General features: G+C 44.2%; 1 protein-coding gene across 4 annotated transcripts in view; it reads right to left on the bottom strand.

The window, feature by feature from the left end:
- Positions 1-2,904: 2,904 nt before the first annotated feature.
- EML5 (EMAP like 5) overlaps positions 2,905-27,016 on the bottom strand; it is a 329,289-nt gene continuing 305,177 nt past the window's right edge. For all 4 annotated transcript variants that reach the window (XM_065403925.1, XM_065403928.1, XM_065403927.1 and 1 more), the window contains 9 exons: positions 25,551-25,708; positions 12,769-12,883; positions 11,975-12,163; positions 11,543-11,715; positions 9,427-9,589; positions 8,160-8,263; positions 5,706-5,859; positions 3,298-3,398; positions 2,905-2,941 (listed from right to left, as the gene is read on the bottom strand). In XM_065403925.1, coding sequence (XP_065259997.1) covers positions 2,905-2,941; positions 3,298-3,398; positions 5,706-5,859; positions 8,160-8,263; positions 9,427-9,589; positions 11,543-11,715; positions 11,975-12,163; positions 12,769-12,883; positions 25,551-25,708 — 1,194 coding nt within the window. The remainder of the gene's footprint in view (positions 2,942-3,297; positions 3,399-5,705; positions 5,860-8,159; positions 8,264-9,426; positions 9,590-11,542; positions 11,716-11,974; positions 12,164-12,768; positions 12,884-25,550; positions 25,709-27,016) is intronic.

The following is a 27,016-nucleotide window of genomic DNA, read 5'->3' as shown; positions in this document are numbered from 1 at the left end:
TTGTAACTGTGAGGGTTCACGCCCAAAATGGAATCATGGGGGGGGGGGAAGGGTTGCAAAGTTGTTGTAGGGGGGTCCCAAAATTAGCACCCTCCCAGCTTCCTGCAGTTAGAGGAGGTTCCCGGAGGTGAAGGTGGGTAGGATTTCCCCACCCCTCCACAATGCTTCTGGGAACACACCAGCTGGGGGGCTCCTAGCTGTTTGTCCCTGGCATGAACTGATGAAGGCAGAGCCCCCTGGCCAATTTGAGGTCCCCCAGGAAAAATGGGTGCTCCAGTCCCCGAAGAAGCCCCAGGGCAGAAGCCCCTAGTGGATCACCCCGAGCCCCGGTAGAATCTGCGGGGGGAGAAGCCTTGAGCCTGCGTGCCCTGAGCCCCGGCTGCAGCTGTGGGGCTGAAGCCTCGAGCCCGGGCAGCCCCAAGTCTGGACTGCTCAGAGCCCCAGCTGGAGTGGGAGGGCGGCAGAAGCCCTGAGCCCAGGCTGCCCTGGCTGCAGCTGGCAGGAGCACAAGCCCCCAGCCCTGGGAGGAGCTGCCGGGGGAGGAAACCCCGAGCTCGGCACCTGGAGCCATGGTAGAGGCCAAGGGGGCAGGTGCCCAGGGTGCCCTGGCTGGAGGTGGTGAAACCCCCAAGCCTGCGCTGCCCTGACTGGAGCAGCAGAGGAAGCTCCTGGCCCGGGCTGCCCCGAGTCCTGGCTGCAGCTGCGGAGTGGAAGCCCCCAGGCGCCCAGAGCCGTGGCAGGAGCCGGGGGGGTGGGGAGTGGAGGGGCAGAAACCCAGAGCCCAGACTGCCCCAGCTGCAGCCACCGGGAGCAAAAGCCCCCAGCCCAGCAAGCTCTGCTGTGGAAGGAAGCCCTGAGCTCACTGCCTGGTGCTGTGGCAGAAGCCCTGGGGGGTGGAGGGGGGGTGGAGGAATGGAAGCCCAGAGCCTAACTCCTGGGCTGCTGCAGCGCAGAAGTGAGGATGTACCACCCTCATTTCTGCACTGCCTCTGGAGGTGCGTCTGATCTCCCCACCAAGAGCGGCAGTGCAGGGGAAGGAAAACTCCTGTCCCTCCCCAGCGCGGTCTGAATAGCAACTAGGAGCTCTGGGCTCCGCGCAGCAGGGGAGATCAGATTTCCGGGAGAGGGCTGATTTCACAGTCGGTGACATGTTTTTCAGGGCTGTGAAATTGGTAGGGCCTATATTACATAACAGCAAGCATTGTTGAACATGGAAGAGTATAGAGGTCAGACTGAGTCTCTTTGTACTTTCTCATCTACTCTGTGCAATCTCTCCCTTTCTCCCCACCACACACAAGATATTTACAGTGGGTGTTGAGGTTTATTTGTTTCATTTTTACATTTACTTGGAGTAAAATGATAAAAGAGGTGAATAACAACAGCTATGCTATTTCAACCTGGAATCAAATGCCATTCTTAACAAACGCTGACGTAAGTAGACAATAACAACTGTGACCATAGTAACACTACTCACATTTAATAGCACTTTGTTAATGCAATCTGTGAGCTAGTTACTTTTGCTCCCTTTCATGTTGCATGAAAAATAACTGCCCGACTTAAAAAACAGATATAGCCCACAGCACACCTCCACTGCATGATCATTTCAATTAAACAATTGTAGCAGTCTTCCCCAGTTTTACCAAAAATGCAACTTTCTCCTGGAGTTTATCATCACTAAAATGCTTAAGTCTGTGTTATTTTGCCATTTAGAATATGTTCTTATGCTAAGCATTACAAGCAGGCCCATATCCTTAATATGCATGCTTACTTAAAGAAGAGTTATGACTGAATGTTACATTACAATCAGGAGAGAGAGCTGAATAAAGATCTCTTCCAACTAGTTTTATTCCTGTTAAAATATCTGAATGTACAAAATACCAGTGTTTGGAAAGATTATGTTCTCTCTGCATCCTCCAAGTGATACTGAGAAAATAAAATCAACAATTCCTATTGCTGTGAAATTCTGTTTTTGCAACTGGTGATGACCCCAGTCTTTACAGAGACTAAAATTATCTTATTTCATATTTCCAGCAAAGAGGCTAGCAGCTCAGTCAAGTTACACAACAGTAATCTCCCTTCCACTGAGAACACTTTTATCGCAAGGCAAAAACTGGAGTTAGACTTTTAGGTTGTGGGCAAGGCACTCGCAAAGTGAGCAAATCTGTTTCTGCTCATGGAACTAATTTAATGTTTAAGTGCAACAAAAACACTAAATTAGCCTTAAAGAATGGGTTCATGCATGCCTAACAGCATTCATCAAACAGGATTATGACCCAGGCCTCTAAGCACATGAATACTGCAGGTCTAAGGAGCAAACTTTACTATTACTGCTTCACCAGACAATGCTTCATTTTTTGACTATTCATAGAAATGTCATATCCCATTTTATTACTTTAATCTTTTATTAAAATACTGTGTAGTTTTATTTAAGAACTGCTAGATGGTTTTCCTTTCAGTAATAAAAAGAAGGAGTAATCTGTTTCAATGATATTCAATCCCCAGAATTTAAAGGAAACACATTCGTGCTGATAATAAATGCATCAACATACAGCATTAGGTCAGAAATAACATCTCTTGATTAAAACCTCACTATCTTATTGGGAAACTGTACACTGATCCACAACTCACTTCTTCCTTTTATCCATGTGTTTCTTTTTCAACGTCTGGCAGTGAATAGAATCCATACATGGATTATCCAATACTGTAGCAAATCTAGGGGGCGCAGCATATTTGTTATAATCTATTCTTCTGATAGACTCTATTTCAGAGACAGATTGTTGTCTGTCTTAGATCAGCACCATTTCGTAAGCATGCAGGGCACTGTAGAATGTCTCATTGCTCTCATGGGTCTTTCATGCCTGTAATTTTCCGCAGTGTCCTCTTTGCAAAGGCTCCATGTCTCTCTTAATGAAGCATATGCACACATTTCCAGATAAATAAGCTGCATTTTCAAAAAGTTAAGAGAGATTAAAAATTATTATATGTTTAATATAAAAGAAACATCAATAAAAATTATTTTCCATTAAATTAAAAAATATGTCAAACTATATTGGCCATTACAGTCTATTTTTTTTATTTTAGTGCATTGCTGTACTTCATACCACTCTTAAATAAGAAGAATCAGGTGTTGTAAATATTTGACTGTTTCTTTATGAACTATAAGGAACAAACACAACTGGTTAAATGTCTCAGATTCTGAACTTGAACATTATCTCTGCACCATTAAGAATTGTCCATACAGAGTAAACATATTAGATTTCTAACTACTTTTTGGGAAGAATGGAAAGATATACCTACCTGCAGTCATCCCCTCCAGCGCTGACAACGTATTTATCCCCACTTGTAAATCGAATATTAGTCAAATGGGCCGAGTGACCTAAAAATCGCTTGTGTTTTGCCTAAAAAATAACAACATGAAAGATCATGAGTCCTCCTCATTGGACTGTTTTAGAAAGAAAGAGTAAAAGAGTGTGTGTATAATGTTTAGTATAATGTATCTAGAAGGGACTAAAATGCTCCATATGTTCCTAGGCTAAAGAGGTCATTTCATGAAATGCATCCACCATGGAGTGTAAAGCAGAAGCTATTAAATTGTCTCTAAATTATGGGTTGTGGAGGTGTCTCTAAACTATGGGGGGGGGGGTGTACACCCCCCAGTTTAAAGACAATTTAATGCCTTTATCCAGTGGGGTATAAAGCAATTTTTACACACAAACACACATGCATGAACGCCCAATGGGCAGGGAGCTGGGAGATGGAAGACCCAGGTTCTAGTTACGCTGCTCCAACAAATATTTATATCACTGTAGATCAGCTTTAACAGGAGAAACTGAGACACAGATCAGCCCCAAAATACCCCATAGCTCAGTGATTGGGGCATTTTCCTAGGAGGTAGGAGACCTAAGTTCAAGTGCGGCAATGCTAAGCGTTGCAATGCCTAAGTCCTCCTTGGGTAGCCCACCACTGCTCTTTTTGAATGTGCCTGTGTAGCGGGGTGGCCTTAAAGGGCTTAAAACAGCCCAGGAGAGGGCTGTGGCTGGGAGCAAGCAGTTCCCAGGCTGATTGGGGAAGCAGGCTCAGCTGTGGCCACACCCCAAACGGGGCTCAGCTGGCCCTTATAAGAGGGCAGTGGGCCAAGAGCAGAGTCAGTCTTTCTCTGCCTCTAGAGAAGGAAGGGCCTGGCTGCTTAGGAGCTCACAGGGTGCCTAGAGTGGAGCAGGGCTGGGGGAAGGCCAGAGGAACTGGGGAGCTCTGGCCTGGAAACCCTGCAGGCCTTGTTAAAGGCCCAGAAGGGTACTGGGGTTGCAGAGGGCAGCAGGTCCAAACCCCCCTTGCCTGTGATGAGTGGCTTGTACACTGCAGTCTGCCCCAGTGAACGGGGGCTAGATGGTGATTGGCAGTAGCCTGATACTGAGGCGAGGTGGGGATAGTGGGTGGGGGTTCCCCTGGGTGGGGAGACCCAGAAACTGGGGGGGTACTGCCAGGGGGCAGCCCCCAAGAGAAAGGGGCACCGGGGTCTGGGAGGGACATGGGGGCCAGTGACATGCAGGACACCGGCCTGCAGAGAGCACTCTGGAGGCAGGCGAGCTAATTCCCCGGGAGGCCAGCAGGAGGCACCGCAGAGGTGAGGATCGCCCCGTAACAGCCTGCTTTCCACAGATGGGTGTCTGTGAGGTGGGCAGTATTTGTATGTGCAGATACGTGCATGTAAGGGAGACCTTCTGTGGCAGGAGTGGGAGGAGACATCGGGAATGGGGGCAAAAAATTAAAAACCAATTTTCTTTACTTTCCTTTTATTTTTATTTTTTTGGCCAATTTCTTGTTTCTTCTGACTCATGCTCTGCTCCCTCCGCTGACTCTCTCTCATGACTGGCCATCATGTTCCAGCTTGTGAACAGACTATTTCTGACGTCATTCTACACAGAAATTACAGATTTCTGCCTTAAGGCCTTGTCTTCAAACAAAGGTGTGTAACAAGTTCAAATCCTTGTGAAGACAATGCAATTGTTTTCATGTGAGTTACTCAGCGGCTGAAGTTAAAGCCTAGGCTTCCCATCAGAACACACCTTTCTTTTTTTTTTTTGTAGTGAAGACATGGCTTAAGAGAAATCATGTTCTTTGTTCACAGTTCAGAAAGTTGTCTCCTTGCTACAGGAGCCAGTGATGAACTCTAAATTTCCACTACATTTTCATTATGTTCTTTCTGACTAAAGGGATTTAACAGCCAAACAATAACTGTTACCATGAAATCACATACAGATAGGGACACAAGTGCAACCATTTTGCTGTTAATTTATACTGTGCAGTCACAGTTTGTTTCCATAACAAGTCCTTAACCTCTGTGCCTCCGTTTCCTTATCTGTAAAATGGAGATAGTGTTACTTATCCACATTTGTAGAGTGCTTTGAGATCTTCATAATGAAGGCACTTTATTAATGCAAGATAGCAAGCAGTACTATTGCTAGTTTTTTAAGATTATTTGAAATCATGGATTGTGGCTACAGCTATTGTACAAGGGTTTAGGGAATCCTGGATAGCAAGCAAGCTTGTAAGACTATGGAGCTACAATTAAATGCATACATTACAAAGCTATTAAACTCAGCAGGGGGAAAAGCACTACCATCACCCTCCCTCCAGAGATATTATAGGATGCCACAAAATCAAAAGCACTTTGTGTTACAATCACACAAACAAAAGGTTCTTACAAATTTTTCAGGACATGGAAAGTCAAACAGCTTGACCATGCCAAAGTCATCGCCTGTTACAAGGCTGATTCCAGAGTGAGAGACACAGGCACAGTTCACATCAGCTTTCTCAGCATGCCTGGACCAGATTCCAACTACTTCATCCCCTAGAATACTGAAATAGAAGGGTGAGAGGGCCCCCTTGGCAACTAATGCACTGTAGGAAAAGCAATAGGTTTAGAAATAATAAACTGATTTTTATAGTATTCTGTGATTATGAGAATCTGGAATTAAAGTAAACAATTTACCAAAAAAAAACATAACATGGCTAACAAAGCTAAAAAGCAGATGATGAAACTGATAGTTAAAATTGACCAATGAGGCAATTGTCAAATATAGAAAAATAAATTATGTGAAGTACAATGTACAGAAGTTGAACAGAGATGTTACAATTAGAGCTAGTCAGAACATTTTTTGTGAAATATGTTTTCATGGGAAAATGCTGTTTCACGGAAATTAAAACGTTTTGTGGAGCTGTATGAATTTTAATGGCATTTTTGACCGAAAGGTTCCCGAGGTCCAGGGCAGACCCTGGTCCATTCCAGAAAGAGAGATCCAAATCAAAAGCTAACCTTTTTGCTCTGAAAACTGACATTTCAATAACTTTCCAGTTTGCAAAAACTTTTGAAAGGTTTGGTTTTCATCCTGCACTGGATCTAAAATACATTTCAAACCTCGAAAATCCTCATGAAATGAAATTATTGGTCTCTGGCTAGCTTTAATTATAATGTACATGTACATTCCACAACCTGAAGAGAAACCCAGCACTGGTTTATATGATGGATTATAATTTATATGCTGAAAATTTGGGATGCTAGAATGTTTCTGGATCAGGCTTGAGTATTATATTTTAAAATAAAGTTATGATACAGTTAGGGCTAGGTCAACTGACAGTGTTTCTTTCAAACACAATTAAACAAGGAATATAATAAATTAATCAACTCACTATTAAATCATAAAATGAATAGGTGCAAAAATGGCTTGGGACCTGCTGACCTGAAAATTCTCCCTCTATCTGATGCTATCCCGATTATGATCAGGAACCCTTTTGTTTTGAAAAGGAATGGGTTGCTGGCAGGACATTCTCTCTCTTTAAAGACCCAGTGACTTTGGCAGACTTGAGCTACTTCATACCATTATGGGGAGTGAATTCCAAATTTCAGGGCATGCTACAGATCCCAGCTCTTGTTCAGGGTTTTGAGAAAGTGGGAGATATATGGGGCTGGTGATTTTTTGTTTTTAAAAAGAATGTTTTTTTCAATTAACCTTTAGTGCATGAATGAAGGTATATTGCAGGATTTGTTATTTTGTATTCATTGTGATTTTACAGAGTTGTCAAATGAGCCTAGAGCATGGCAAAAGTGATTTTTATTTCTATAAAAATCAAAATAAAGTAATTAAATATACAATGTAAAATAAAACAATGTAGTTAAAAAAAATGAATGTCAAACATAATAAAATATAATTTTAAATATAATATCTGTTTATACAATGATTTCTTTTGTATATTTTTGAATACACCAATAATAATCATATTTTTCTCATATGGTAAACAGCAGTACTGTATATAATCTAGCACTGTCTACTACACATGCTCTAATAGGCTCTGTAAAACTTAAAATGATCACAGGCTTGTATCACAGGTTTTTATTTGAAACCAATTTTATATTTTTTCCTGACTTGCCCTCAAATTGCTATTTCCAGCTACTGCTGCAACACATTCAATTAACTGGGAGAATGGGATGTATGATCTCTCAGGTTGCCTTAGATTAGGGGTTCTCAAACTTCATTGCACCACGACCCCCTTCTGAGAACAAAAATTACTACACAACCCCAGAAGGGGGGACCAAAGTCTGACGTAGCCCCGCCGCCCCGGGTGATGGTGTCCAAAACCAAACCCAAGGGCTTTAGCACCAGGCAGGGAGTCTGTAACCTGAGTGCCACTGCCTAGGGCTGAAGCCCAAGGGCTTCGGCTTCGACCCCGGACCCCAGTAAGTCTAAGTCAGCCCTGGTGACCCCATTAAAACAGGGTTGTGACCCACTTTGGGGTCTCGACCCACAGTTTGAGAACTGCTGCCTTAGATGCTGGATCAAAAGCTGTAAAGGGTACTTAAAGAGCGCGAAAACTCATAGCCTCCATCCAGAGACCATATGCATCTAATACCTTGACTGGGCTAATTGCCAGTGGTCTCAAGTGGAGCCTATATATTCTTCCCATGTGACTGTATAATGTACGACTACTCTGTTGCCAGATCAATCAGGCATGTTTTAAAGAAAAATATAGCTCAAACGCAGTAGCGTTGCAGTATCCTTCATGATAATATGGTCATTTCCAGACCTATGGTTTTCTTTCCAGGTGGGAGACATCTGAACTTTTACTCCAGTAGCAAGAGTGAATCTGTGTGAATTAGGTACCTGGTCCAAGTGGCCCATGTTATTCTGTCAATCACTGCCTGGTCCATAAGCTGTTTTCCCGAAGGCACTTCATAGACCTGTCTTTTGTAAGACCCAGTAGAGACCTTTGAAGATGAACATCCAGAAATAAGAGTTCATTTGAGTTAAAAAATTTTGAAGATATTTGAAGTGGTAAGGATATAATTATACACTCAATGTTATTATCGATGGCTCTGAAATAGAGTAGAATCAGAGGAAGTATTCTGTGGGAAGATTTCATGCTTCCCAAAAATGTATACAAGTAGAGAACAATGAGAAATGGTGATCAATTTTTAATTTAAAAAAGTCTTACTAATAAAATGTGAGTGAAATGCATGTACATTCCTTACTACACAGCCCCCAATTAAGAGAGTAACTGTTGTAAATAATGCAGGTATAAACTGGACTTAAAAGTTGCTTAATTGGCCTGGGGAGGCTCACCCCAGTCTGCGTATGATCCTTTGGTGGTGAAGAGGCCACATAAGAGCTCGTATGCTATTCCTCCTCCCTGATGTTGGTGCAGTAAGGAAAATGGAGTGCTGCTAGGACATCTCTACTCCATGCTGATCCCAATATTTATTTTTGGCCTGTTGGAGCCATTTGCGACCAGTGTAAATTACAGCAGCCTGAAGCTTGGGCTTGTGACCTCATAGAAAGGGGTCAAAATGTGTAGATACGTTGTGAGAGCCATGGCAACATGGGTAGAGTGCTCATCAGAGGAGGCTTGTACGGATAGGATGTGCACAGGGGCACTTCCTCTATTATTATGGTCAAGAATCTGAAGGGTTTGCCATAGTTTCCTGATGATTCCTGGGAAGAAAGATTGTACTCCTTCTCACTTCCAAAAGGTTGCAAACCCAGCTTCAACAAGGTGATGAGGCAGGTGAACAGTCAGTGTCACTTTTTAGTAATTCAGAAGTACACTTCTGCTTTCTGTATTTATTTCTCACACTCAGGTACTAAGATGAGTCCAAACAACTTATTTTTATTTGTGATCTATACATGCCTATCACAAAACAACCTCACCATTTAACACAGCTATCAGTTTCTAACCATGATAGGCCCAGGACTGAAATACTGGGGGAGCTGCTGGTCAGGACTGAGCTGTGATTACTGGAGCTTCATAAGGAATCTTGCATGGTATCTGTCACTAATATATTTGGTATGAACAAGTGTTAATAGACCTTCATGAGCAATACATTTACTTACAAACTTAAAAATAAATACAATGATCTCAAATGACTGATACCTGGAGAAAACGGCTATCTGCAGAGAAGTCCATCTGGATAACAAAGCTTGGGATATCTTTGCAGTAGCTAACTCGATTTAGCGTGGGGCCCAATGTCAAGTCATAAAAATCCACTGCATTCTCACTAGTACCCACTGCTAAGTAACGAGAATCTGGACTGAACCTGAATAGATAAATAGTTTAAGAAGAGAGGTTGAAATTCAAAAGAAGAAAAAAGTAAGATCTTAGAATTTCTTTTTCTATTTTTTTTCAACCCTCTGATATCATTTTTTTTTTTGCAAGGTAGTGTTACAAAATGGATGCAGCTCTTATTCTAAGGGATGAAAGACAAGAGAAAACATAAAATTTGTCTGGTCCTACTTTCTCTTTCAGCATGATTTATTATTAGTAATAGAAAAGATTTTAAAAATGTGATTTTTTTCCCTCTACAATATATTTGAATTACTATTGCTTCTCTCAATGAGTTCTCATAGCAAAAACATTTTGCACATGGTCTGACTGAATTTCATTCTAGCCACAGACTAACTTTCCAGCTGCTGGAAAGAAGATTTAATCTTCACTACTTTAAAAAGATGGGCATGTAGATTTACAGAAGAGAGAATCAATTTTATTTTTCTTAGCAATGAAGGATGGAATGGAGAGAAGAGCCATTGGAAGGGACCACTTGAATGAAGTGTGGCCAAAATGAAATCTAATCAGCTAAATATTGAGGAAAATACACTGTTTACAAAGCAAAAAACTGAAAAGGGAGGAATAATCTACTATATAAAGCAAGATTTGAAACTGAAATAAAAATGTTGGAGTAATTTATGTTTGGTGAATGTTAATGTTTGTAGACCTGCCAGGCAAAACTGATATGTGAAAATCCCTGTAGTTCTTCTATTAAGTATCTGATCACACCACTGTGTAAATGTATCTTTTCCTGTTATATTTTTGATTGTATTTTGCTCCATAAAGGTGTTCCAATCCTGTCTCCTTTTCACACACACACACAATGTTTTACCTTCAGTCTGCCCTATGCTTAATCTACTGGTTCCTACTCCCTGTCTGTGAAGCCATTAGTCTTGAAATCACTCCTGAAAACTAATTTCTTCTAGGAATCAATTAATTCTTTCTTGTACCAATGATCTTTCCTTACTCTCTCTTCCCTGAACTCTTGTCTAATCTTGTCTATTTTTTATTATAAACTCTTTGGGGAAAGGAACATGTTTTATTCTGTTTTTATGGTCTTCCTAAATCCTTACTTTTTAAATTATATGATCCAGAATGCTGCAGCTTGACTACACTTGCACCAAAATCAGAACCATATTGTCACTTCCCCATCTTCCATTACAATCAATTACATCTTATTTATATCCTAATCCAATTCAGAATTGTCCTCTTGTTTTCAAATCCCTCCATGAACTTTCTCCATCTTAATATTCTTACCTTACAGTCACCTTATTCTCTGCCACTTACTATTCTATTTCAAATTTTGTCATCTATCTCCCCTCCTTGTGACTCTCCTCAATCAGGAGTCACTCTTTCTCTTGTGCTACCCTACCGATGTTGAACTTCTCTCTCCCTCTAAAAGGCTGAGTTGATTTCTTCTCTTTTGAATCTAGAGTTCTGAACTGGGCTCACTTATGACAGAAGCCTTCCATTTCCCCTTCATTGTAAGTAGTGTCTGACGATACTTACTGACATCTCTACTGCTTAGGTTCCAGCTTTCTGTTCTACTCCATTTGTTCTACTCCATCTTCATATGTCCTTTTTCTCTTTATGCATTGTATTGAAGTCATTATACCCAATTCTGTAAAGCATTCACTCTATTCTATCTCTCTGCAAAGCATTTTGTAATACTCTGTACGATGGATACTATACAAAAGTAAATTATATTGTATTATAAAACTATTCTCAAAGCACACACTTTGAAAATTACACTGGTTTGGGAGGGGATTAATATGGTGTTTTAGGTATACAAACTCCAGGTGAATAACAACTTTTGAATATGGGACTTCCTTATAAAATAAATCACCTTATGTGAGTGGAGTTTTTCTTTTTAAATTATTGCTTGCTTACTTTATCAGCTCATTATCACATTTCAAGGCTAGATAAATGCCATGACTTTTCTGACCTTATGTCTTGGATAGCAGATCTTCTGTCCCTTTTTTTCCCCCATATTTTTAGAGAGGTCACCAGCAAGATAATAAATTCTCCATTTTTCATGCCAATAGCCACCATGTCCCCCTCGGGGCTGTAAGAAACAGTCCGAGCTGCATGTCCCAAACTGACTTTGTTCAGCATCTTCTGTGAGAAAATAAAAACCAGAAAAGAGGAGTAAATGTTTCTATTTATGCATGTTCCAAAATAATCCATAACCACCAGTTTCTCATTAACATTCAATGGATACTTTTTATTATGCAAAAGACAGTGTCACAACCACTATACTAGCTTAGTTTTTCTTACCATAGTCTGAGAAACTATTTTAAATCCTCACTATTGAATAAATCTCGGATTCTTTTTTGCTAAAATTATAGCTGCTTAGTACTATTAACTTTACACCAACCTTTTCAGCAATGTCCCAGAGTCTCACTGTCCCATCTTCTGCAGCAGAAAGGAAAAAATCTCTTGAAGGATGTGTAGCCAGTCCCCAGATAGGTCCATCCATATGACCATTAATTAGAATGTTACATGCTGCATTTTTCTCTCCAACTTCAATTATTTCAGCATTCCTTGTCCCAACAAGAATTTTCCCCTGGGACAATGGTGAAAGAATTATTACTGTAATAATATATTAGCTAATACTTATAAATAGTAACAAATGAACCATGGTTATAATTCCATCAAGAAGGGCTGCTGAAATTAAATAAGGATTACATTTTGTTAATGAAGAGATCGGCATGTGAATCTTCTTATTGTCTGAAATAAGTCAGACATCAGATATAAAACTGAATCATTCTCTGCCTCCAAATTTAAAAGGATGTATTCGATTAAAGTGTTGTTATAATGGTCTGGGTGCTAAACACGGAAAGCGATCCTTCGTTATTTTTGAATCAAGTTGTATACACAATATCATCCTAACTGGGACTAGTATTTCCTTAAGTGTATTTATGTGTAGACTGGAAAGTATGCTTTATGACTGATAATCTACAGCCATAGTAAGCCTTTAATTTAAGAACATTTTAAATTATAAATTAAAGTTAGATTCTTCAGTAACTCTTTAAAGTTGACATCAACTTGTATTAATTATTCAAACTAATAACCATGAGAAAAAGATTCTGCAAAAATGCTTCTGTATATCAATTTGCTGTATAATAACCCAAGGATTGACAGCAATATATTAAAGAGAACATGCCTTACTTTGCCTCTACACACAGAACGAACACAGTCAGTCATCTGTCCTGTTTCCAATCTGAAGGCACGACATCGCTTCAGCTCCTGATCCCATAGTTTAACAGCCCCTCCTTCCTTTGATCTAATAAGATAGTAGCCAAAGACACTTAAGTATGAAAGCTAGCTCGTATTTTAGTCAATTAAAATATTTTGTTACTTAATGTAGTTTAACGTCCCCCTCCTTCCCATTTTTTTTCATTTAGCTTATTCCCTCCTAAGAAAACCCACTCCTAAAAAGCATGGAACTAAAATGACATTGGCTGCCATCATACTCTTCACTGTTTGTGTGTTATATCCCTTTCCCTCACCCTGTCTCTGTCTTGTCTATTTAAATTGTGAGCTCTCCAGGGCAGGGACCCTCTACAACTCTGTACGATGCCAAGCACAGTGGGGTACCATTCTTGATTGGCCCTTAGGCACTAATGTAATAAACAAGATAAAGGCATTATAAGTTTATTCCTTAAAGATTCCATTAGCATTTGTATAGGAAAAATATTAATATGCAATATATACCAGTCTAAAAAAAATAAAATTCAGATTATAGATCAATAATTTTATTTATTAAACCTTAACAGTTTTTAAACCAAGGTAGATTTGCTTTTCGACTGTTTTAATCTCATCTTTCAAAAACACATTCATTCTTTGATTTGAATGAATTATGTGTATTAATCTATAATGATCAATTTTGCTGAAATCTCTGAATTACTGTCCAGAGGAAAAATAAATCAAAGGCATAGTTAGATTACAGATTCTGTAATTCATATGGTGCTCCTCAATTTCCTGCACTGTAATGCTTCTTCCCTGCTGTAGTGAAATGGCATTTAGAAAACTCTTTTGTGTAGTGACTAAAATCATATGATGTGAAGAAAGGAGTGAATTTCCCAAACTACTGGTTTAGTACTATATGTTAAACACTACCTGTGAGCCATAACAGTAAAACAAGGAGAGAGTGAAGGAAGAGAAGAGAGAAGGAAAGAGGGAAGCAAAAGAAAATACAAGAAAAGAAACTGAAGAGGAAAACTGAAAGAGAAGCAATGGGGAAGGTGTTGATGGGGAAATAGGAAACAGAATAAGATTTGTAGCATGTATTTTTAATTATTATTATTGTTTATTTTTTATTCAGTGCCTTCAATGTTCTAGATGCTTCATAGAACAAGTAAAAGATATGGTCCCTGTTCTGTAGAGTTCACAGTCCACAAATGGAAAAGGCATGAGATGATAGACAATGGGGATGAGGAAATGGCAGGAAAAAGGCCAGATTCTCCATTACTCCCTTCTTGTACTGGGTGCAGAAAACAAGGTCAGTGGGGACTTAGGCCTGGTCTACACTAGGAGTTTATGTCGAATTTAGCGCCGTTACATCGAATTAAGTCTGCACCCGTCCACACCACGAAGCTATTTTAGTTCAACATAGAGGTCTCTTAAATTCGACTTTTGTACTCCTCCCCAACGAGGGGAGTAGCGCTAAATTCGACATGGCCATGTCGAATTAGGCTAGGTGTGGATGGAAATCGACGGTAATAGCTCCGGGAGCTATCCCACAGTGCAGCACTCTGTTGACGCTCTGGACAGCAGTCCGAGCTCGGATGCTCTGACCAGCCACACAGGAAAAGCCCCGGGAAAATTTGAATTCCTTTTCCTGTCTGGGCAGTTTGAATCTCATTTCCTGTTTGGACATCGTGGCAAGCTCAGCAGCACTGGCAACGATGCAGAGCTCTCCAGCAGAGATGGCCATGCAATCTCACAATAGAAAGAGGGCCCCAGCATGGACTGATCGGGAAGTCTTGGATCTGATCGCTGTGTGGGGCGATGAGTCCGTGCTTTCCGAGCTGCGATCGAAAAGACGGACTGCAAAGATCTACGAGAAGATCTCTAAAGCCATGGCAGAGAGAGGATACAGCCGGGATGCAACGCAGTGCCGCGTGAAAATCAAGGAGCTGAGACAAGGCTACCAGAAGACCAAAGAGGCAAACGGACGCTCCGGATCCCAGCCCCAGACATCCCGTTTCTACGAGGCACTGCATTCCATCCTAGGTGCGGCCGCCACCACTACTCCACCACTGACCGTGGACTCTGAGGATGGGATATTGTCGACGGCCGCTTCCTCGGACATGTTAGCGGACGGGGAAGATGAGGAAGGAGATGAGGAGGACGAGGCAGTCAACAGCGCTTACAACGCTGATTTCCCCGACAGCCAGGATCTCTTCATCACCCTTACAGAGATCCCCTACCAACCGTCCCCAGGCGTTAACCCGGACACAGAATCAGGGGAAGGATCAGTCAGTAAGTGTTTTAAACATCTAAACATTTATTTTTAACAGAACAGGAATATTAACAATATTAACAATGGGTTTTGCATGATTACTTTGCCCTAGGCGCTTAACGTTTCAGTCCCTGGCAGTGCAACTACTGAAAAAAATTCTAACAATGTCCGGTTTAGCATGATTGTTCTGCCCAAGCCGCTCTACTGTTTAGTCCCTGCCAGTGCAGCTACAGTAAAATCCGGTCTATATGTCCGGGGATAGAGCTGAAATCCTCCAGGGACATCTCCACGAAGCTCTCCTGGAGGTAATTGGAAAGCCTTTGCATCGGGTTCCTGGGGAGAGCGGCCTTATTGGGTCCTCCGTAGTAGGAAACGTTTCCGCGCCAGGAGACAAGCAAGTACTCCGGGATCATTGCCCTGCAGAGCATGGCGGCATACGGCCCTGGTCTTTGCAGGCTTTCCCGAAGCATCCTTTCTTTCTCCGTCTCTGAAATCCTCATCAGAGTGATGTCGCTCATGGTGACCTGCTTTGAATTAGGTAGGGGAATGTTAGTATTGGGACTGCTTGCCTGTTCCTTTACAGAACTGTAACCGGCGGTTTACAGCCACGCGGTGGAGGCGGGAGAGGGGCAGCATACAGGGATCTTTCCCTGGGACAGCCGCGAGAGGGTGGGACAGGGGCAGAGTTCATGCTTGCCGGATTGCTGGCAGCAGGGACTGGCATTGCTTTCAACGTGAAAGGAGGCCAGTGCTATTATTAAAGTTTTAAGCAGCCACAAGTCTACGGCTTACCATGTCGGCCTGCTACACAAATTCCGGTGTCCTGCCCCGCTTCTCTGATCTGCACTGCAAGACCCCAGGCACTGAATGTGAAGGCCGAAAATTCGACCTTGTCCTGAGTGCGCATGTGATAGGTGCTGTGCATGGTCTTGTTCACAGAGAAAGATTGTGTTCTTTGTTCACAACTAAATTTATCTTTCTGAGGAATTCACTCCCTTTTTCCCATTCCCACAGCTGCGACTGTCTCCCGACCTAGCCTGGCATCACACTCCCAGAGGCTAGCGCAGATTAGGCGTAGGAAGAAGAGGACACGGGAGGACATGTTCTCGGAACTTATGGGCTGCTCCCGAGCCCAGGCAGCCCAGCAGACCCAGTGGAGGGAGAACTTGTCCCAAATCACACATGGAACGGGAGGAGAGGTGGCGGCAGGAAGACCAGCAAGCGACTCAAACGCTGCTTAGACTAATGAGGGAGCAAACGGACACGCTCCGGCGCCTTGTGGATGTTCTGCAGGACCGGAGGCAGGAGGACAGAGCCCCGCTGCAGTCTATCTGTAACCGCCCTCCCCCGCCACCAAGTCCCATACCCCCCTCACCCAAAGTCCAAAGAAGGAGGGGCGGCAGAGTCCGTGAAAACTCTCACTCCACCCCTGCAGACTGCTCAAGTACCAGAAGGCTCTCATTCCCCAAAATTTGATAAGTCCTTTCCTTCCCGCCTCACCCAAGCCCCCGTCCAAGTTTCACCCCCCAGTTTCATGTGTAGTTGCTAATAAAAAATACGTTTCTGTTAATTACTGTTTCCATCATGTTCTTTTAGAGGAAAGTCTGTCTGAAGGGGGGGAAGGGGGTTGGTAATTGGACAGGACAGACACCTTTACCAGGGTACAGAGGCGGGGGCAGGTTCAGCAGCAGGGCACACACACATTGCAGTCACTAGGCACCCTGGTCAGTCTGGGAGGTGGTTTTCATGTTATGTGGGGGCGGGGGTTGCTCTGTGACTTTGTGGCGGGGGAGGGCAGTTACAGATCTTATGCAGCGGTCCTTTTCCTGGATCACAGAGCCACGCAGCAGGGGATCTGTAACCCTCCTCCCCCTGCCATAAAGTCACATAGCCCCCACATACACGCAGTCCCGCTCAGGAGGGCTGGCAGGCTCCGTTGAAACAACCAGTCCACCACTGCGGAGCCTGTCATTCCTGGAGTTTAGAAGCGTCCTTTGCATCATTACACTACACCCGCTCTCCACCACAGTCTGCGTCCCAGGTTCAACACTTTCCCGCGAAAACAGTAATAAAGAAAACGGTGTTCATTAACAAAATTCAAGTGATTTTATTTTTAAACGTGTGTTGGAAGGGGGGGAACGGGGTACGTAACTGGAGAAGATAGTGAACATTTACTGGGTAAAGAAACGGGGGCAGGTTCAGCTTCTCTGTAAACCAGGCCTGCACAACTCGTAAAGCGGCGAGGGCCATATTACTCCAAAGAAAACAGCTGAGGGCCGAAACCTCCCGGCCCCGCGGAAACACCCCCCCCCCCCAGCACCGCCCAGCCCCACGGAAACAAACCCTCCTTCCCCAGCACCGCCCCGCCGAAACAGCTAAGGTTTGGGGGGGAGGGTGTGTGAAACTTTATTAAGAATTTTTCAATTAAATCAAACAATTTTTTAAATTATTTTAAATTTTTTTATTAATCATGGAAAAATTAAAAACATCTGTTCCGTTGAAAGAAAACATTTGTACTTTTCATAATTACCTTGCAAATTTAATGAGAAATATTACATCTCTTTTCGGCAACAAGCTTGTCGCATTTGGGGGTCATATTTGAAGTGGATATTTTCATAATGTCTTCCAAATGGTCGTCAGTCAGAGAAGAACGTTGCTTGTTTTTATTCATGTTCATGATGGAAAATGTTTGTTCACATATGTAAGTGCGTCCAAAAATGCTGAACGTTTTCAGTGCAACTTCATTGTCCAGACTTTTGTAGAAGTCCCGCAAGCTGCTTTCTCTGTGCTTATTTCGGTAAACTGCTGAACACTGAAGTTCAATAACCTCCAACTGCAAATCTAGTGGCACTTCCTCTGGATCCACAGAAAAGGGATCTTCAATCAGCTTCAACTGGACGTCTTCTTCTTTAGACAAAGTAAGTCTTCTGTCAAATTCTTCAATCAAAAGAATGATGTACTTTGCGTATTTTTCTCCTAACTCGGCGTGTTTGTGCTGAGGGATACGCTGTGCACAAGTGGGAAAGTGACACATTTCACCTTTTGACAGCTGACTTCTGAAAAGTTTCAATTTCATTTTGAAAGCTTTCACTGCTGCACACATTTGAAATATAAGTTGATTTTTTCCCTGAAGTTGAATGTTGAGATCATTCAGGTGTGCTGTAATATCACAAAAGAAAAAGAGATCTTGATTCCAGGACTCATTTTCAAGCTCTGGGAATTTTATTGGCCCATTTTCTAGGAATTTTGCTACCTCCTCTTTCAAAGCAACAAAACGCTGGAGCACTCTTCCTCGACTCAACCACCTCACTTCTGTATGGTAGATTAAGTCATTGCACTCGGTGTCTACCCCTTCAAGAAAGGCTCGAAATGTCCTATGTTTTAGTCCTCTAGAACGGATGTAGTTTACAATGGAAACTACCACTGACATTACATGCTCAAATTTTAAGACTTTGCTACACAAAACCTGCTGATGCATAATGAAGTGATGTTTGGTTATTTCTCTCCCGATAAATTCTTCAAGAAGAGTAACTGCTCCAACATTTTTTCCGCACATAGCTGGAGCACCATCAGTACAAATGGCCACCAAGTTTATGAAATCTAATCCCGACTTATCATTCGTGCACTTTATCACTTCACTGGAGATTTCTTTTCCGGTTGTGCGACCCGTCATGGAGCACATGCCAGCAAGTTCTTCAGTAATTTCAAAGTTTTTATCAATACCTCTAATAAAAATAAGAAGTTGGGCGGTGTCTTTTAAATCGGTGCTTTCATCCATAGCTAGGGAGTAAAAGCAGAATTCACTGACTCTCTGCTTTAACTGATCACTTAAATTGGTAGAAATGTCAGCTATTCTTCTCCGTACAGTCATGCGTGATAGACTGACATTCTCAAATATTCCCCTCTTTTCTGGACATAACTCAGATACAGCAATCAACATACACTTTTTTAATAACTCGCCTTCTGTCAAGCATTTCCCAGCAGCAGCAATTTCCTTAGAAATTTGAAAGCTTACTTTAGTAACTGTATCGTTCTCAGTGCTCACTTTCTTGAAAATTTGCTGTTCTCTACTAAGGTTTTTCGCTAAACTGGCTGCTTTAATTATTTTTTCATTTGGGCTCAATTTGGCGAGATTGGGATGCTTAGTTTCAAAGTACCACCGAAGGTTGTATTCTTTCGGAACGGCTAACGTTTCGCGACACACGAGGCACAGTATTTTGTCTTTGGAAATAGTATATAAGTATTTATTCGTCCATTCAGTGTTGAAAACTCTGTGCTCTGATTCTATTTTTCTCTTTTTCTTTTCACTCATGGTATCCATTGTGAAGCTCAAGATTTTGTTGAATAAATTCACACACAAGGGAAACACTCAGTCACACACAAAGAGAAGAGATATCTCACAGCGCATGGCACACTAGCAAGGCACTGATGGTGTGTGGAAGCCTGTAGGTCCAGGGGTCACTATATTACTGCACACAGCAGTCAATCAATGCAGTTGTAGATAAATCTCTGCATTATGCATTTTTGTATAACTTTTATATGACTTTGTATTGAACCTTGGTACTATGTTATAGCGGGCTCCTAAGATAGTATAATTAAGGTAAAAGAAAAATTTCTTCTGTGCAAATTTTTGAAGCAGAGTTCAAATTTGTGTGCCATGAGGCAAATGCGCCCAAGTGAGTAAAATGCTTATACATTTAAAAAGTTTTAATTTGCAATTTGTGTCAATTTATATGGGTTTTCAGATAGACGTCATAAGTAAAAAAAGAAAAACAAAAGTTTGTGTTTTAAATTGAAAATTTTCCTAAAAAATATCAATAAATGATTATCAGCCAAGAATAAGATATGTAATTACAAATGCATTTTAATTTCCTTATTGGTCGAAATGTCAAAGACGGCTAAACTAACCTTACTGTTTTTCCCTGCGATCTTTTTCATTTGCCCATTCAATATAAACTCTGTCCAGATCTATCAGTCCTCAATCCAGCTGGTAACTCTTAATACACATCAGCACCCCACATAGAACCCCCCACTCGCTAGTTTCCCAATACACACAGATTTCTCCTCCCTCCCTCCCAGTGCCCTTCCCCACAGCCCCACCACCACAACTAAACAATGCCCCACACAGACCCCCAGTGCCCTGACACACACAGATCTCCCTCACTGCCCAGCACCCCCCAACAGGCCCCCACTGCCTAGCACCCCAAAACACACAAACCTCCCCCACTGCCCAGCGCCCTCCACACCCTCACAGCCCAGCACCCCCCGCACATCTCCCAGACACTCACTCCACCACACCCTTCCCCCTTCCCTGGCCGCACTCACCAGCCCTGCTGGGAGGTCTCTGGCTCCTAGGGTGAGAGCGGCAAGGGGAGTCTCCAGTGGTGAGCGGGAGCCGGTTCGCGGGAACCAGTTGTTAAATTTAGAAGCCCTTTTAGAACCAGTTGTCCTGCGCGGGACAACCGGTTCTAAAAGGGCTTCTAAATTTAACAACCGGTAAGTTGAAGTGACCAGGACCATAGCTGGGGGGGAGCAGAGGGAGCGGCTGCTCCCCCGGAGCACATTATCCAAAAGTGGCGCCTTAGGAGCCGACCCCATGGGTGCTTCAGCTCCCCGGCCCCAGCTCACCTCCGCTCCGCCTCCGCCTCTGAACACTCTGCCCCGCTTCTCCCCATCCCCCCCCCCGCTTCCCGCGAATCAGCTGTTCGCGCGGGAAGCCTGGGAGGGCAGAGAAGCAAGCGGTGGCTTCGCGCTCAAGCCCAGGGAGGCGGAGGCGTAGCGGAGGTGAGCTGGGGTGGGGGGAGCCGCCCGCGCCACAGCAGGTAACCCGGGGGGAGGGGCGCGGAGGGGAACCGCTCCCCGCCCCAGCTCACCTCTGCTCCGCCTCCCTGGGCCTGAGCGCGAAGCCGCCGCTTGCTTCTCAGCCCTCCCAGGCTTCCTGCGCAAACAGCTGATTTGCGGGAAGCAGGGGGGCTGCAAGCTCAGCCTGACCCGGTGCTCCAGGCACTGCACGGTGGCGGCGTGGCCCGGCTCCAGCCGAGCGGCGTGGCTGTAGCGCCGCCAGCCACCTCCAGGCAGCGCGGTAAGGGAGCAGGGAGGGGGTGTTGGATAGAGGGCAGGGGAGTTCAGGAGGGTGGTGGGGGGGCGGATAGGGGTCGGGGCGGTCAGATGGCAGGGAACAGGGGGATTGAATGGGGGCAAGGCTCCCGGGGGGCAGTCAGGAAGGAGCAGAGGTTGGATGGGGCGGTGGGAGGCAGTCAGGGGCAGGGGTTCCAAGGGTGGTCAGGGGACAGGGAGAAGGGGTGGTTGGATAGGGAATCAGGAGAGGAGTTGGATGGGGCGGCGGAGGGCAGTCAGGGGACAGGGAAGGGGGTGGATGGGGCAGGGGTCCCGGGGGGGGGGGCCAAAAAGCGCTCAGGACGGGGGCGGTGGCTGAGCTCCGTGTCCCTGCTGGGGGGGGGGGGGGCGAGGGCACCGTGCCCGTGTCCCGCTTGGGGCAGTGGGGAGGGGCAGCGGCGCGCGAGGGCTCCGTGTCCTGCTTGAGGCCTGGGGGGTGCGGCGCCGCGCACGGGCTCTGTGTCCCGCTTGGGGCAGGAGGTGGAGGCGCGGCAGCGCGCGAGGGCTCCATCCCCGTGTCCCGCTTGGGGCGGGGGGGGGGGGGCGGCAGCACGCGAGGGCTCCCTGCCCGTGTCCCGCTTGGGGCAGGGGGGCCGGTTTTGCGCGCCGCGGCCGCTCGGGAGCTCCCCCCGCCCTCCCTCCCAGGTTTGAGAGCCTGGGAGGGAGGGGGAGACTCCGAGTGGCCGCGGCGCGGGCGCCGCTTCTCTCCCTCCCTCCCAGGCTCTGAGGGAGGGGGAGCAGCGGCGCGCGAAACAGCTGTTTCGCGCGCCGCGGCCGCTCGGGATCTCCCCCTCCCTCCCGGGTTTGAGAGCCTGGGAGGGAGGGGGAGACTCCGAGCGGCCGCGGCGCGCGAAACAGCTGATTCGCGCGCCGCTGCTCCCCCTTCCTCCCAGGCTTGAGAGTGAGCCCCCGCGGGCCGCACAGTGAGCCCCCGCGGGCCGCATGCGGCCCGCGGGCCGTATGTTGTGCAGGCCTGCTGTAAACAAACTTAAAAGTCACAGGTTACCCTGCTCACTCAGGAACCTAGCTTTCAAAGCCTCCCGGATGCACAGCGCGTCCCGCTGGGCTCTTCTAATCGCCTGGCTGTCTGGCTGGGCGTAATCAGCAGCCAGGCTATTTGCCTCAACCTCCCACCCCGCCATAAAGGTATCCCCCTTGCTCTCACAGAGATTGTGGAGCACACAGCAAGCTGCAATAACAATGGGGATATTGGTTTCGCTGAGATCACAGCGAGTCAGTAAGCTTCTCCATCTCCCCTTGAGACGGCCAAAAGCACACTCCACCACCATTCTGCACTTGCTCAGCCGGTAGTTGAAGAGTTCTTTTTCAGTGTCCAGGGCGCCAGTATAGGGCTTCATGAGCCAGGGCATTAGCGGGTAGGCTGGGTCCCCGAGGATCACTATAGGCATCTCCACATCCCCAACAGTTATTTTGTGGTCCGGGAAGTAAATACCTTCCTGCAGCCGTCTAAACAGACCTGAGTTCCTGAAAACACGAGCGTCATGAACCTTGCCCGGCCATCCGACGTTGATGTTTGTAAAACGTCCCCTATGGTCCACCAGTGCTTGCAGCACCATTGAAAAGTAGCCCTTTCGGTTGATGTACTGGCTGGCCTGGTGGTCCGGTCCCAGGATAGGGATGTGAGTTCCATCTATAGCCCCACCGCAGTTTGGGAATCCCATCGCGGCGAAGCCATCTATGATGACCTCCACGTTTCCCAGGGTCACTACCTTTGAGAGCAGTACCTCAACGATTGCGTTGGCTACTTGCATGACAACAACCCCCACGGTAGATTTGCCCACGCCAAAGTGGTTCGCGACTGACCGGTAGCTGTCTGGCGTTGCAAGCTTCCAGAGGGCTATGGCTACTTGCTTCTGGACAGTCAGGGCTGCTCGCATCCGGGTGTCCTTGCACTTCAGGGCAGGGGACAGCAACTCACAAAGTTCCATGAAAGTCCCCTTCCTCATGCGAAAGTTTCGCAGCCACTGTGATTCATCCCAGACCTGCAGCACTATGCGGTCCCACCAGTCCGTGCTTGTTTCCCGGGCCCAGAATCGCCGTTCCACAACATCAACATGACCCATTGCCACCATGATGTCCTCGGCGCGGGGTCCCGTGCTTTGTGACAGGTCTGTGCCACTCTCAGACTTCAGGTCCTCACCGCGCTGCCGTAGCCTCCTCGCCCGATTTCTCAGCATCTGCCTCTGGGAAAGGTGGATGATAAGCTGCGAGGTGTTGACAACGGCCATAACTGCAGCGATGGTCACAGCGGGCTCCATGCTCGCAGTGCTGTGGCGTCCGCGCTGTCACTGACCAGAAAAGTGCGCGAACTGATTTCCCGCCGGCGCTTCCAGGGAGGGAGGGCGGGAGTGATGGTCGGATGACGACAGCTACCCAAAATCACCCTCAACACATTTTTTTACCCAGAAGGCATTGGCGGCTCGACCCAGAATTCCAATGGGCAGCGGGGACTGCGGGAACTGTGGGATAGCTGCCCACAGTGCACCGCTTCAAATGTCGACGCTTTCCCCGTTAGTGTGGACTCACAAAGTCGAATTACTGTCCTTAGTGTGGACACACACGTTCGACTTTGTAATATCGATTCCACATATTCGATTTAAGTAAAATCGAACTACTCTCGTAGTGTAGACATACCCTAAGTTATTTTTGTGTCTCCCTAATTTTGGCCCAGAATAAGGGCCTTCCCAGCTCTAAACACAACTTAGAGCAGCCAAACACAGCCTCTTAGAGCAGAACTGAGACACCGGGGTAGAGCAATAACATTGTGTGGTTATTTTGATAGGCTGTGCATGCTCTGTGGAGGTTAATTTTAATTATGTATTTTAGCTATAAGTGTTACTAGACCAAAGCATTGCATTACATTTCTGCTAAATGATTCAATTACTTATCATGAGCAACTGCTATTTTTCAACAGATAGTTATAAATATTGATGTGTAAGTATGCAGGCTTCCATTGCTCTTAAAAGTGGTTTCAGCATATCTTCAGAAATCTGTGTGGTCAAAGCATTAGCAAAGTATGCAAATATGTTGCATACATCAAGTTCCCTTAGGTGGTCACCCATACATCTTCTGTATTTGATTAGTAAAATAGGTGGAGAGTCTCAAAATGCAATTCAGGGAACAAGAGGAGGAGATATGGCTTTTAGTACTTTTGATCTACATTAAATGCCAACACACACACACACACACACACACACACACACAAAAACAAAATACTTTTGTCACCATTTTTTTTCAGGAAAACTGATATTTCCTAGTGATTTCCATTATCAAACATACTACAAAATTGTATGTCTTTGTGTTTTTAAGTAGTCTGTATAGTTTACATTAAAGTGTGCAATGTGTTTTAAGATTCTTCAGAATAGAAGACAATGTACAGCAGTTATGAGTTGATTTTATTTTTACCTTTTTCAATATATTCATTGATTCTTTTGAACCTATGTGATAAGAATACCCTTTTGGCTTTGAGACACTCAATATTACATTAGAATGTCGAGAAATAAGTAGCAAATAAAAAGAACATATTAAAAGCAAAACATCTTTAAAAATGCAAGACTATTATTTTAGGGAAATAATCATAAATTTGATGGAGTTTTGTATTTGGATGCAGTGTATGTTAACAGCTATCTCCAAGGGAAAGGAAAAGGATCTCACCAAAATGAAAGGAAATATGTAGTGTTCTGCAATATTTAATCTTGTTGAGCTTTCAGTCTCATTAAATCTGCTGTATGCTATTGGCATCTGCAAATGAGGCTAGAGGAGCAGAAGACAGCTCCCTCTCATGCTGCTGCTTTCCTCTCTACTGCATCCCTTCTAATGCCAGCTCTGAAAGTGTAAAAAGGGATTGGAAGAAAACTGGCACTGGTAATGAAAATAAAGGATCTTCTTTTTGAAATCTGATTAAGACGGACCCAAGGGCCATGCTATTGAATAGGTTTTCTTTAACCTCTCAAGTGTCTCATGAGTTTTCCTGACAAAGATATCTGTGTGAGAAAGGGGTGGTCAATTTATATTTCAGGGCAAGGGAAAACTGATAATTTCATTGTTACAGTTCAGGCCTGTATTTCCCCTCAGTGGTCCAGCAAGGGCCCCATTCCCCGGCTTCCACTGTATGTAAATGCTCCCATTGTAAAAGAGTGTTTATTTCTTTACTGTTTCAAAACTATTTGACCTAGTCAGTCTTAATCTTAATAATGAAAAATCAACACGAAATGTTTGAAATAGCATGCATAGGTGCTTAAATAAAGTGACTGATGGTAACTACTGGAATTTCATGTTCTGAAGCACATTTGTACAGCACATAATATCTTAGTAAAACATATTTGAATGATAAAACAAAAAGACTCACGGTCTTTCTTTGCCTCCTGTTACGATTAGACCATCTCTTAGTGTAGTGTACATTGTGAACACAGGCCCATTGTGAGCTTTGGCCACAATTCGTACCAATACATGATCTTTCCAAACACAAACATCTCCACTGATGGTACCTGTAAATGTCAAGTTATTCTGAAAAGGGGGGAAAATATACTTATCATCTGATTCTGAATAAGTCAAGAAGAAATATATTTAATTTTTGTAATAAATAAATAGATAATAAACAAATTCTACATTTTGGGCTAGATTGTGGCTTTATTAGTCATTGCTGTAAAAGTGGTGTTTGTAGAGGGATACGGACCAATGGCAGATCCCAGAGGTACTCCGTCTGCAGAGGAAAAAGGCAGGCAGATCCTCCAAGTTAGAGGGTGAGCACATAAAAGAGAATCAGTTGCTATGCACTTTTAAAGGCACATGCTCTTCTCCAGTCAATGTGGAAGAAGGATAGAGCAAAGGTCATGCCTAGGCTGAGATGTCCAGCACTGCAGGGAGCATGAACACTCCCCTCCTGCACTGAGAAAGTGCAAGGTATGGAATTTAGGGACAGAGCTCTCAAGTCCGTTCCGCATCATCCCTTTGCACAACCACGGAAGAGCAGCCAGGAAATCAGGAGCAGCTAAGATACTAGTTAGTATCATGTTTCACACAAAAACAGTAAGTCAGACTATTACTACTATACTTCAAGCACAATGTTTGATGGAAATCATCTTCAGTGTCCAGCTATTAGGTACAGCACTTCCCTCAATGGAGTACAGAGATGGTCAGTTTAAAAAAGGAAAGAAGTAAGAATCTAACTCAATGGAACATAACTATGGTTTTCTTTAACTGTGCGTCCTATTTTTGAGGGGTAGTAAAGTTAAGCTTAACTACCTTAGGTATTCAGAAGCAATGATATTGAAAAATATTTAAAACCAGTAACAACTAAATGCTTGGGAAGTACAAAATGTTTCTGTTAAGTAAGTGCAAAATTCTTTATGTTTCAAATTATTGGTGATATTTAATACATAAGATATTATATCAATGTGGAGAAAATACATTCCCGTGATTGACTCTGCTGATTTTATCTGTCATTGGTTTCCCTTGAAGTCACATCTCTATCTAAGGCACTAATATAGCCTCCATTATCATAGTATCTGAGTTCCTCACAATCTTTATGATGATGATGATGATGATGTTATATGCATTGAAAACATTTAATTCCCAGGGATCCCGATTCACTTTCCAAGCTATTTACGGTATTTACATGACTCATTGCCACCCACCACTGAAATGCAGCTGATTCTGTGCAGGGAATGACACAGCTGTTTATCTGTGTACAGCAACATCACATAACATCAAATGACTAAAAGTGAAGAAAAATATTATATCCAATTGAAACTGCAGTGGGCATTTAGGCAGGATGGATACATGGGAATGTGGCCAGGAAACTGCTACTAAACA

The sequence above is a fragment of the Emys orbicularis genome, chromosome 4 (genome assembly GCF_028017835.1).
Source record: "Emys orbicularis isolate rEmyOrb1 chromosome 4, rEmyOrb1.hap1, whole genome shotgun sequence".
Lineage (NCBI taxonomy): Eukaryota > Metazoa > Chordata > Testudines > Emydidae > Emys > Emys orbicularis.
The sequence above is the reverse complement of the archived record's forward strand: the minus strand, read 5'-3'. Positions and strand labels throughout refer to the sequence as shown.